Source organism: Bos javanicus, chromosome 10 (assembly GCF_032452875.1).
Source record: "Bos javanicus breed banteng chromosome 10, ARS-OSU_banteng_1.0, whole genome shotgun sequence".
Taxonomy (NCBI): Eukaryota; Metazoa; Chordata; class Mammalia; order Artiodactyla; family Bovidae; genus Bos; species Bos javanicus.
The window spans coordinates 45,408,941-45,422,272 of NC_083877.1; the positions used below are offsets into that span (position 1 = coordinate 45,408,941).

Below are 13,332 nucleotides of genomic sequence, written 5' to 3' on the forward strand. Positions count from 1 at the left end.
AGTGTCCAGCATATCACACTAAGGTCCAGAATTCAAGCTCTGATCCTGACTTACTTTGTGGCCTTAGCTAAACCATTCACTGATGCTCAATTGTATGGACATTACCAACCCTCCTCACAGGCAAAAGAAGGTGTAACATTTTACGTCTAATGTTATTTGTAAATATAACTCATCTTTTCACCCTTAACTTACAGAGAAACAATTTTCAACCAGACTCGTGTTAGGCTAGCAGAGGAAAAACCAGCCATGCTTAGCCAATGGGCATATGGTGAAAATACAGTCAGTCCATGGCTTTTATCAAAAGCTCAGTGAGCAGCTACAAACAAGGGTGGGGTGAGGCCCCAGACCGGTACCAGAGTGAACAAAGCTGGATTGTGTAGAAAATGAACAAAAAGCTGGGCATCTGGCTTCAAAAGCCATGGTGTCATACTAGAAAGTTTTGAAGTCAGACCCCAAGGCCAAATCAGTTAAAAGACCTGACTCAAGGGATCTTTTATGAAATACTTCCTTAACAAATCTGAGGGTGTTTGTTCCTTGGAAACAGGCCCTTTCTGACCAGATGAAGTGAAATGACAGACTTACTGGGTGCTCTGAATTTGCCATGCCAACAGCTCTATCCCAGTATCAGTGCCACCCTCAGGGGAAGAAACTGTAACCAATACATAGACTGATACTAGCAAACAAGGTTTCTACTGAAATTGTTTACGGTAATAAAATTTAATGAGCTTTTAGTTGTATATGCTTAAATGTTACCAATGTTGTTAGAGACACTGATTCTGTCTTCTAGCTGCTTCCACAATCTTAAAAAGACAACCAAAAAAATCACTGCAGAGAGACAGACAACAACCAAAACCAAACCCCACACTTCCTTTCTGCCTCTTATGTTGCCAACCGCTTTCTTACATACACATTTCCGTCCGATACACGCTCTGGTAAAGGGAATCTCATGAAAACCCATCTGACTTCTCTTAATTCAGTTCCCACTAATACCAGTTGCCTTGAGATGGAGATCTAGAAGAGATGAAACCTCAAGATACATTAAGAATATATGTACGTCAATATAATTTACTAGTAGCTCGCCAGAGAGACTAAAGCAAGAGGAAAAGCACTGGTTAGACTTTACCCTTTTAAACAACACCTAGAAGAACCCATTCTTGCGACATGGAGACGAATAAAATCAGCTTTACATTTCTGATTTACCATCTAAACTTGGAAGTTTAAAGATTAAGAACATTTTCTGGAGCAATGGTAGAACAGCTGTCTGGGAGAAAATATTTGCAAATGATTAGACCAACAAGGGCATAATTTCTAAAATATATAAATAGCTCATACAACTCAATAACAACAACAAAAAACAAGCAACCCAGGACTTCCCTGGTGGTCCAGTGGTTAAGAGTCCGCCTTCCAGGGCAGGGGATGTGGGTTCGATCCCTGGCTGGGGAACCAAGATCCCACATGCAGCAGGGCAACTGAGTCAGCCTGCCACAACTAGAGAGAAACCCGATCGCTGCAGCTAAGACTTGATGTAGCCAAAAATTAAAAAAAAAAAAAAAATTTTTTTAAAAGAAACTCAAAGAATGGGTAGAAGATCTAAAAAGACATGCAGATTGCCAACAAGCACACGAAAAGGTGCTCAACATCACTAATTGTTAGAAAAATGTGAATCAAAACTATGAGATATTGCCTCACACTGGTCACAATGGCCATTATGAAAAAGTCTACAAAGAACAAATCTGGAGTGGGTGTAGAGAAAACAGAACCCTCCTACATTGTTGGTGGGAATGTAAATCGATGCAGCAACTATGGAGAACAGTAAACAGACTGCTAGAAAAACTAAAAATAGATTTGCCATACAGTCCAGCAATCCCACTCCTGGGCATAAACCCAAAGAAAACTCTAATTTGAAAATATACCCTCCCCCCAATGTTCATAGCAGCACTATATACAATAGCCAAGACATGGAAGAAACCCAAATGTCCATCAACAAGTAAATGGGTAGACAAGATGTGGTAAATATATACAATGAATACTTGACCATATTGGATGGACTTACAGATCTTCATACTAAGTGAGGTAAGACAGATAAAGACAAACATAATATCACTTATATGTGGAATCTAAAAATATGATACATTTGAACTTATTTACAAAACAGAAACAGATTCACAGACTCATTTTGTGGGGCAAAGGCACACTGATTACAGAGTGGCAAAATCAATACTAAAAATAAGGCTTGCTTTATAATCCATATTTTAAAAATCTCTTAATAGTCAATAAGTCACAAAACTCTGTTTGAAGGGGGTTAAATTTCTAGGCAAGAGATAAGACTATTTTCTGTGATGAATATAGTTTGCTTATGATGTAGTTAATAAAGCCAAAGAATGGACCTGCCTACTTCCCCTGCCCACTCCCCTTTTTCTTAATAAAGGAAGCCTTCTTTCTTTTAGTGACAGAATCTTAGTTTAGAATATTCAATGGTTGCTGACTCTCTTTGGCTGTTAACTCCGACAGGTGGTTCTATTGATAAGTCTATTTAAAAAAGTTCAAGTGCTTCTGTTTATAATTACAAGACAGCCTAATCCTAATTCTCAGAGAGGCCCGAGAAACATCTGCCAGCAAGATAGCACTTCTGTTAAGAGCAAACAGGTATTTCTTGCCAATTACCAGCTTCAAACCATGAGGCTCAGGCTACTAATACAATTTGTTAGTTCAGGGAAGGACAGATGTGGGCTTCCTGTCCCTCAGAGCTGACACAGTCATTCAGTCCTGCCAAGTACTGCTGTGATTCCAGGTCTCTTCTGTACAGGTTAACTAGTTGTAATTCTTCCTCATGTTGCTCAACTGCTCTTTGCTCCAGGGAAGAACTGCTGCTTTACATTCCAGGGACTGCAGAAGGATCATATAGCTGAAATTCTCAATAGCATTTAGAGGATGAATCCATATAATAAAATTCTGGTAACAACATTTCTGGAGAACAAGGGTATATATTCACTTTCCAACGGAAAAATTAGGATAATCTAGTTAAGGCAAAATGGAGCTACAGAATGGTGTGACAAGGCCAGCTAGGAATAAGTCAACCTCAGAAACTACGGCAGCCATGAAGTCTTTAAAAATTACCCTGGAATCATGAGATACTGTTCCTTTTGCCACATGTACTTCTGGGGAGAAATGAGCTAAGTGGAGGCAGTATATTAGTTTTCTATCATGGCTGTGACAAGTTACTGCACATTGAACAGATAAAACAATGCAAATTTATTCTAGTCTGTGGAAGTCAATCGTAGAAGGCAATGGCACCCCACTCCAGTACTCTTGTCTGGAAAATCCCATGGATGGAGGAGCCTGGTGGGCTGCAGTCCATGGGGTCGCTACGAGTCGGACACGACTGAGTGACTTCCCTTTCACTTTTCACTTGCCTGCACTGGAGAAGGAAATGGCAACCCACTCCAGTGTTCTTGCCTGGAGAATCCCAGGGATGGGGGAGCCTGGTAGGCTTCCGTCTGTGGGGTCGCACAGAGTCGGACATGACTGAAGCGACTTAGCAGCAGCAGCAGCAGCAGCATCAGTGGAAGTCAATACAGGTCTCACTGGGCTAAAATCAAGGTATCATTAGGTCTGCATTCCTTTCTGGAGGTTTGAGGGGAGAATATGTCTCCTCGCTCTTTCCAGCTTCTAGAAGCTGCCTATATTCCTGGGTTGATGGCTGCTTCCTCCATTTCCAAAGGCAAAAATGCTACAGTTCTCTGTGGCTTTCGCCTGAAGGCAGTCGCTCTCTGTCTCTGCCATTTTTAAAGAATCCTTATTGTTGCACTGGGTTTACTCAGATAATCTGAGATAATTTCCCTTAATGTCAGCCAGGGCTTCCTGGGTTGGGAAGATCCCCTGGAGAGCATGGCACTCCACTCCAGTATTCTTGCCTGGAGAATGCCACGGACACAGAAACCTGGCAAGCTATAGTCCACAGAGTCCCAAAGAGTCAGACATGACTGAAGTGACCAAGCACAAGATCAGCTTACTAGCAACCCTAATTACTTGGTAATATAAAATATTCACAGGTTCTGAGACTAGGAGTAGGCATGTTGGGGAGGAGGCAGTCATGATTCCTACCACAAGTAGCAACTCCTTTCCACACCACATTTCAAAAATGGCACAGATACACTAAAAGTGCCTATGCTTAGGAGAATGGACATTTAGTGTCCACTGGATTTGATGCATCTTATTTTACAAACTGGGTGAATATCCAACTAACCCAAATGATTTCACAGTATTACCCCCACCTCATAATTTAAGGAATTAAAGTAGGGAATCTTATCTGGGGTCCCTGAGTCACACAATTCAGGAGGGGGTCTATGAATTAAAATGAGAATAAAATTACAATTTATTTTTCCTTAACCTCTAACTGAAATTCAGCATTTTCTTTAATTATAAAGATAGGCAACAAATTATGAGTAATAGCAGTACCTGAGCATAACTAACAGAAATTAGATATTTTTATATGATCTTATAGTTACAGACCTCAAAATTTCATTTAAAAATCACGGTTACTAGACCTATCCCTAGATATTAATGGGGCTTCCCTGGTGGCTCAGATAGTAAAGCATCTACCTGCAATGCGGGAGACCCGGATTCAATCCCTGGGTGGGGAAGATCCCCTGGAGAAGGAAATGGCAATCCACTCCAGCACTCTTGCCTGGAAAATCCCATGGACGGAAGAGCCTGATAGGCTACAGTCCATGGGGTCGCATAGAGTCGGACACAACTGAGCGACTTCACTTTCACTTTCTAGATATTAATTAAAGCACTTTAAAAAAGCATATGTCACTAATATAAAATTGTTTTAATGTTTGATAATTAGATTTCAGTATAACTGGTTTCCTGTGTAATATTACATATTTTATATGTTTAAAAACATTATTCTGAGATGGGTCCATAGGCTTCCTTGACTGCTGATGAGTCCATGACATACAAAAGATAAAGAAATTCTGAGTTACTTCCTCTAAGACTAATGAAAATGTAAAAGGGGAACCAGAAGGGTAACTAAGTCTGAGGCTGAGTACTGAGCTAGTTAAGGAAAACTATGAACAAGCGCAGTGGAGACCTCAAAGTGAAAGGTTATCCATGAGATAACAAAATGTAGCTACAGATATTCTACTGAATCCTCTGGTGTAATTTCCATACCAAATTTTTGGTATCTCAAACTAATATTTGGACCCTTCTACGTTTAGAAGGGTCCAAAATTGCAGAAGGATCAGAGTACTAATGGTACATTAGCTTCTAAACTGAAAAAGCAAAACGAATCCAGTTCAAATCTGCTCTGAAAGCGAAATGAAGCCCCAGATATCCATTTGACTAAGCAAAAGAATAAGCCAGAAAAAGTTGAGCAACAGGCTTTTCCCAGAAATGAGATACTTATGGCTACTTGCTCTAGTAATTATAAACAACTCATGATTTACTTATGCCAGCAATTACTAAAGAGGGCTAAGAAGCTTTGACGATCAAAGGAGAGAAATTAGAGTGCTCTTTTTCCTCTCTCCCCTGCCAACCAAACAGCAAGAGGCCAAGACACTAGAACTACCTTGATATCTGAATAAGCAAAGGGGAAGCAACTCCCTACAGAAACCAGAAATCAGATTGCAACCTTGTTGCTTCTTGCTTAAGCCCCAAACTCTAATTTTAAATAAATTTTAAGTTGGGTTCTTACTCAGTTCAGTCGATCAGCCCTGTCCAACTCTTTGCAACCCCATGAACTGCAGCACGCCAGGCTTCCCTGTCCATCACCAACTCCCAGAGCTTGCTCAGACTCCTGTTCATGGAGTTGGTGATGTCATCCAACCATCTCACCCTCTGCCATCCTGGGTTCTTATCATTTTCAAAAGTCTTCTCTCATGCTCTTTCCTCCAAAAGTGCTTTATAACTACTTTTGTTAGCTTCTCCTCCATAATCTTGAAAGCTAACTGCTAGTACTAGTCTATGATCGAAACCAATGAGTCTATGTACTTCAGAAAAATCTAAACTTATTAGAAGTTTACAATTTGAGCTGAGCATTAAAATGAATCTTCAGCCATAATACCAGTTACTGATTTTCCAAGAGCATCTGTATCAGACCTGTGTGGAAAATGTGTCATTTCGACTTCTGATCTTTTGATCAGATCTGACCACCTGATGTGATGTCAGTTCCAAAAATAAGTGTTTGAGACAACATGCTTATAGAAAATACCACACACTAGATGGACACTTACCCATGACTGCTTACTAATATTAGTCATAAATGACTATACCATTAGCTAAAGCAACAAAGCAATAAATCTGTTTTAAAATATACTGTTGTATAGATTAATTTTCAGAAGTCTGATTAGGAACAGAGAAGAGACAGCATCAAGAAACTTACTCAGGACATGTTACACCTTTGGGAATAGCCATCATATATTTTGCGAACAAAGAATTAAAATATTGCCAGCCATACTATCAATTTCCTTAGGGCTTTTAATGAATTTACCAAAGTACATCCAGATCTAAAAAAGTTATCCTATAAATACTCTAAAGGAAATAATCTGGTTTTAAAAAAGAGCTAAGATTGTAAAATGGTGCACTGCCATGGAAAACAGTATGGAGGTTCCTCAAAAGCTTAAAAATAGAACTACTTTATGATCCAACAAACCCACTTCTGAGTACATGTATCTGAAAGAGCTGAAAGCAGGGTCTCAAAGAGATATCTGCACACCCACAGCAGCACTACTCACAAGAGCCAAAAGGTAGAAGCAACCCACATGTCACTGGGGGATGTTTGGATAAACAAAAATGTGGTAAACACATTTGATGGAATATTATTCAGCCTTAAAAAAGGAAGGAAATTACGATACATGTTACAATATGGATGAATCCTGAGGATACTGTGCTAAGTGAAATAAACCAGTCACAAAAAGACAAATATTGTATGATTCTAATTATATGAGGTTATCTAAATCAGTCAAATTCATAGAAACAGAAAGGAGAATGGGGTTACCAGGGGCTAAGGGGAGAGGGATAAGGGGTGTTGTTACTTAACAGGTACAGAATTTCAGAACTACAGGAGATCTGTTTCACACAAATGTGAGTACACTTAACACTGCTAAAGTATACAATTTAAAATGGTCACAATGATAAATTTTTGTTGTGTTTTATACCACAATTCCCTCCAGGGATACATGTATATTGATCATACAGGTAGGACTGGATTCTAAAAACACCATGTCCTTTTTTGTCTAAATGTTAATATGTAACTTTGGTTTATATAATTCTCTGCAGCCCATAAAACATTGTCAATCAGAAGCTAGCTGTTATCCTTGACTTCTGACTACCAATAAAAGCCAAGTGATATTGTTCTTTAGTCTTAAACACCAGTGGGAATATGTAAATAAGTCTTGATTAGCCAAAAGCAATCTTTTTTAAGATATGACTTTTCAAATCCCTTGCTATTTTGTCTTTATCCTGTTTCTTTTTTTTTTTTTTTGGCCATTTCTCTAATTATGAGGGTTTCAATTTAAGAGTAAAAGTGGTGAGGAAAATCTAACTGGTGTAATAAATCATCAAAGAAGTCACCAGATTTGCCAAAATTTGAATGGAGGATATCATTACTCTGTTTTCCTCCATTTTCTCAATATGAACAAGGCTGTTCATAGTTCTTTTATTCAGAGGGCAAGTCTAATGGTGATCCTGACATATTGCTTAAAAGAGATGGGTATATCAGAACTTCTGGAAGGGCAGATAAAGAACTTATTATCAACAATTTTATCATTCAGGTTTCAGTTCAGTTCAGTCGCTCAGTAGTGTCCAACTCTTTGTGACCCCATGAACCACAGCACGCCAGGCCTCCCTGTCCATCACCAACTCCCGGAGTTCACTCAAACTCATGTCCATCAAGTTGGTGATGCCATCCAGCCATCTTATCCTCTGTCATCCCCTTCTCCTCCTGCCCCCAATCCCTCCCAGCATCAGGGTCTTTTCAAATAAGTCAACTTTTCGCATCAGGTGGCCAAAGTATTTTCCAATGAACACTCAGGACTGATCTCTTTTAGGATGGACTGGTTGGATCTCCTTGCAGTCCAAGGGACTCTCAAGAGTCTTCTCCAACTCCACAGTTCAAAAGCATCAATTCTTCAGCCCTCAGCTTTCTTCACAGTCCAACTCTCACATCCATACATGACCACTGGAAAAACCATAGCCTTGACTAGATGGACCTTTGTTGGCAAAGTAATGTCTCTGCTTTTCAATATGCTATCTAGGTTGGTCATAACTTTCCTTCCAAGGAGTAAGTGTCTTTTAATTTCATGGCTTCAATCACCATCTGCAGTGATTTTGGAGCCCCCCAAAATAAAGTCGGACACTGTTTCCACTGTTTCCCCATCTATTTCCCATGAAGTGATGGGACCAGATGCCGTATGCAAATAAGACCAGTGAGGTCAAATGAGATGTAAAAATATGTATATCATTTAGTCTTTTCAACATAATAATTTTAAGAGTTAGGAGACCCAAAGAGTGGCTCCAATTTAGTCTCTCCTTTTACTAAAGGAAAAATTAACCCTTTTCTAGAACTAAGAAAGTTTTAACTAAATCAATACATATCTAGATTCAGGTCCAAAGACTCAGGTAACATATTTAGAATTTTAGACCATTTAATTCCTAAGACCACAAAGTAAAAGGCATAAAGAAGGTAAGGCCTTAAGTATTCTTAAGAATCAGACCTTCCCCAAGCTGGTTTTCAGGTTTAAGACAATGATTTCAGATTTGTTTTAATAATTCTTTTAACTCCAGTCTGGGGGCTTCCCAGATGGCTCAGTGGGTAAAGAATCTTCCTGCAATGCAGGAGACACAGGAGACTCGAGTTCCATCCCTTGGTTGGAACTATCCCCCGGAGGACGAAATAGATACCCACTCCAGTATTCGCCAAAAAATCCCACGGACAGAGGAGCCTGGCAGGCTACAGTCCGAAGGGTCCCAAAGATGACTGAATGATTAAGCTTGTACACCTCCCATTCAAATAACTGGTTTGTATATCCTAAAATGCACATCATGGGCAGCTCCTTCAGTTATAAATCAAATCATATTTTTATTACTGAATTAGCAAAGCCTCTTGGGCTCTAAAAGAGAGCAGATGGGATGATTAACAGTAGCAGCTGTTACATCAATGTCCAGGAAATCACATGCATACCATAAATGAGTTTTAAACTTTACATGCCTCAGCTTCTCAGTTCTTCAGTGCTCCTTTCTTTGCCTCCAACATGCAACAAAACACAGTATGAAGATAAACTTAAATCAGTAAGATGCCACTGAAGTCATTATATGCCTACTTTGAGGGCTTTTAATCAAATCAATCTTACTACTAGTTTGATTGATACTAATCATTTTTAGGATTAACTTTTCTACTCCATTATTAGATTTTTTTTTTTAATGTTTGCAATCCTGATTTTGCAATTTATTTATTTATTTTATTTATTTTTTAAATTTTATTTTATTTTTAAACTTTACAATATTGTATTGGTTTTGCCAAATAAAAATATGGAACGCTTCACGAATTTGCGTGTCATCCATGTGCAGGGGCCATGCTAATCTTCTCTGTATCATTCCAATTTTAGTATATGTGCTGCCGAAGTGAGCACCCATTATTAGATTTTGTGGGTTTTTTAATTCTTCAAGTAATTCCAGTTTACAAAATGCTCAACTGTTCTATGTGTTTTACAGGTATTCTAATTTAATCCTCCCAATAACAGTGGACATAAATACTCTTGACTATTCACGTTTTACACATGAGAAAACTATACAAAGTAAGTATCCTGTGCAAGGTTAAGCCAGCAAGTAACAGAGTCTGGATTTAAATCAGCCTTCAGGCCCACTTTATAACTTTATTTTTCAATGATTTTAAGATACAGAAGCACTGCAATCCATGTCCTCACACTGGCTCACAAGTAAAACCTTTATTATAATATAATCTGTATTAATGACTATTTAACACCCTAACTGGTGAGGAATCTTGGGGTCTTGGAATCCTGAAGATTAACTTCAGGACAGGCTGCTAAAATAAATTTATAGGTAGCATTTTAGGTCCCTCAGCAACTCAATTTTCCTGGATCAAAATCTAAATAAAAAATAATTTGACCTTCTGTGGTAGAACAAGTTCACTCTGACCCCCTCTTCCTTCCCTTAGATGAAAATTATGCAAAGTATTTTCACTGTGTTAGGAGACAGAAGTAGCAAAAACTCCGGGAAGTAAACTAGTGAGATCAATCAAATCACAATCTCTTGAACTTATTTAGAGCACTTCAGGAAAATAAAACCACATCCTTCCAGGGTCTTTTTTGAAAAATAAATCATCATTTGCCTATGTGACCAATCACTTTCAGGGCCAGAGTATCAATTTTTAGATGTTCAGTTTATCTACCAGCCCAGCAGTTATCAACAATGGCTGATATGAGGGAATTCTTCATGGTTTATAAGAGAATTACTAAAGGAATAGACTAAAGATTTGTTTTAAATGGGATAGAAAACAACTAAATCAGCAGCAAAAGTTATTTCCTGGAATAACAGAGACTTCATTAGATAGTTTGAGTTGTTATATTAGCATCAGCAAATACTTTTTAGATGGGATTATGAACTTAATTCCTAAATCAGTACATGGAAAATTCTATTAATTATCCCAGAAGATACTGTGATGAAACAAACTTTTTCTGACATGAGACAAGCCTCAAATTTCTCAGATGCATGCCTGCATAAAGAATTTAAAGCTGTTTACTCATTCACATACTGTGTAGCTACTATGAAGATAAGCATTATCCAAGATAAAAAAACACATAAATTCACTCCTAGCACTGAAGAAGTTTTCAATTTGCAACTAACTGTACCAAACAATATGAGTCAGTATTCCTTCTGAAACAGACCCAAACATCTCCACCGGTTCCAGAACTGATTACTGTACTGATTTCCGCATTCCACATATAAAGATTAGTTTTTCCCAATACCTAACACCCAGATGTTAGAGAAGGAAATGGCAACCCTCTCCAGTGTTCTTGCCTGGAGAATCCCAAGGATGGGGTAGCCTGGTGGGCTGCTGTCTATGGGGTCGCACAGAGTCGGACACAACTGAAGCGACTTAGCAGCAGCAGCAACATCCAATACTACTATGAAAAACACCATTTCCTCCTTGCATTTACAGATTTGCTCCCAGTGAGGTACTTAAACACACATCCCTTTACAAGAGACAGAGCTTTCTCTATGTAGTGATTTACATGGCAGGACCTTTTTTTCAACCAACATCTGGCAGAATTTTCCTGGAGATCAAAGGAGTCAACCTAATTCTCATAAATATCCAGAATGGGCCTTTAGTAATAACTGGTAACTACTGAGTCAAGGACTGAGCGCAAACACACACATTGAGCTAAAGGGGGCTTCCCTGATGGCTCAGGGGTAAATAATCCACCTGACAATGCAGGAGATAAGGGTTTGATCCCTGGGTCAGGAAGATCCCCTGGAGAAAGAAATAGTAACTCACTCCAATATTCTTGCCTGGGAAATCCCATGGACAGAGGAGCCTGGCTGGATACAGTTCATGGGGTCTCAAAGAGTCAGACACGACTTGGCGACTAAAGAACAACAAACTGAGCTAAGGAAAGGATTTGTGGACAGGTCACTATCCTGGGCAACTCCAGATAACACCATTCATCCATCCTTGGTACAGTAAGGTGAGAGAAAGGAAAGTCAGCACCCCATTCCCTTATTTTGACCTATTAAATCAGCTGGGCAGGATAACCACCAGCAAAACAGCCCCGTGGGTCCGTGGGTCACCACACGGCAGGGCCAAATGCCTGCCTTGGCGGCTCTTAGCTGTCCGGGATCTCTGCTGAGAAGCCACCACACCCCTCACTTCTTACTGTCCGCCCAGGAGTGGGGAAGCCAAGGTCCTCCGTCTCCGTGTTCACCTAGAACCCAAGCCACGACTACTGTCACCAACGCAAGGTCTTGCCAGGCCCGCTCTGCCCAGCCTCCCCGACCCTCGCTTAGCCTCTCTTTCCTTTCGGGGCGCTCCCCCACCTGCCCCGAAGGGTGAGAACTCACGACAGCCGCGGCGCCGGTGAAAATATCCTCCCCCTCGGTGTCGCTGTCCCCGGCTTCGGGTTCTGAGCCCCCCACCGCCCCCTCGGACTCCGGCTCCAGGCCGGGGAAGGGCGGAGGGAGTCTCTCCGAAGCGCTACAGCCACCACCACCCGACGCCATCTTCCTCCACCCGCGGCGGAAGCCGCAACAACAACTTTATAGAGAGATAGGACCGCGAGCACAGCGTTCCAGCGGAGCTAAGGGGGATGGCAGCCACTAGCCCCGAGGGACGCGCGGGGAGGGGGCGCGGGGGCGAGGCCTTCAGACTGGGGGCGGGGCGGTGCTGGCTGGCGGCTCCTGCCCAGCCAATCCGAGCCCTAGATCGCGACGCGGTTATCCTAACCAGGGGGCAGAGGAGCAGGAAAAAAGGACTTAAGAAGGCTGGAATCAAGATTGCCCGGAGAAATATCGATAACCTCAGATATGCAGATGACACCACCCTTTTGGCAGAAAACGCAGAGGAACTAGAGCTTCTTGATGAAAGTGAAAGAGGAGAGGGAAAAAGCTGGCTTAAAACTCAGCATTCAAAAAACTAAGATCATAGCATCCAGGTCCCATCACTTCATGGCAAAGAGATGGGAAAACAATGGAAACAGTCAAAAACTATTTTCTTGGGCTCCAAAAATCACTGCAGATGGCGACTGCAGCCATGAGACTAAAAGACGCTTCCTCCTTGGAAGAAAAGCTATGACCACCCTAGACAGCATGATCAACCTAGATAGCGTATAAAAAAGCAGAGACATTACTTTGCCAACAAAGGTCCATCTAGTCAAGGCTATGGTTTTTCCAGTGGTCATGTTTGATGTGAGAGTTGGACTGTGAAGAAAGCTGAGAGCCGAAGAATTGATGCTTTTGAACTGTGGTGTTGGAGAAGACTCTTGAGAGTCCCTTGGACTGCAAGGAGATCCAACCAGTCCATTCTAAAGGAGATCTGTCCTAGGTGTTCTTCGGAAGGACTGATGCTAAAGCTGAAACTCCAATACTTTGGCCACCTGATGCAAAGAGTTGACTCATTTGAAAAGACCCTGATGCTGGGAGGGATTGGGGGCAGGAGGAGAAGGGGATGACAGAGGATGAGATGGCTGGATGGCATCACCAACTCGATGGACATGAGTTTGAGTAAATTCTGGGAGTTGGTGATGAACAAGGAGGCCTGGTGTGCTGTGATTCATGGTGTTGCAAAGAGTCGGACACAACTGAGCGACTGAACTG

The 13,332-nt window shown here is 40.9% G+C and overlaps 1 protein-coding gene and 1 non-coding gene across 5 annotated transcripts in view; both read right to left on the reverse strand.

Moving 5' to 3' along the window:
- Nucleotides 1-13,332, reverse strand: part of SNX1 (sorting nexin 1) — a 36,934-nt gene that overhangs the window by 21,397 nt on the left and 2,205 nt on the right. The window contains exon 1 of one of the 4 annotated variants that reach the window (XM_061431003.1): nt 12,082-12,351. The exons of 1 other annotated variant lie outside the window; for it this stretch is intronic. In XM_061431003.1, the coding sequence (XP_061286987.1) occupies nt 12,082-12,240 (159 nt within the window). In that variant the 5' untranslated portion in view covers nt 12,241-12,351. Of the gene's footprint in view, nt 1-12,057; nt 12,352-13,332 lie in introns of those variants that run through there. 2 more of the 4 variants (XM_061431002.1, XM_061431004.1) reach the window with 2 other exon arrangements.
- On the reverse strand, nt 9,526-9,632 carry LOC133256333 (U6 spliceosomal RNA). Its single transcript, XR_009739197.1, has one exon. It is a non-coding gene; the product is annotated as a U6 spliceosomal RNA (small nuclear RNA).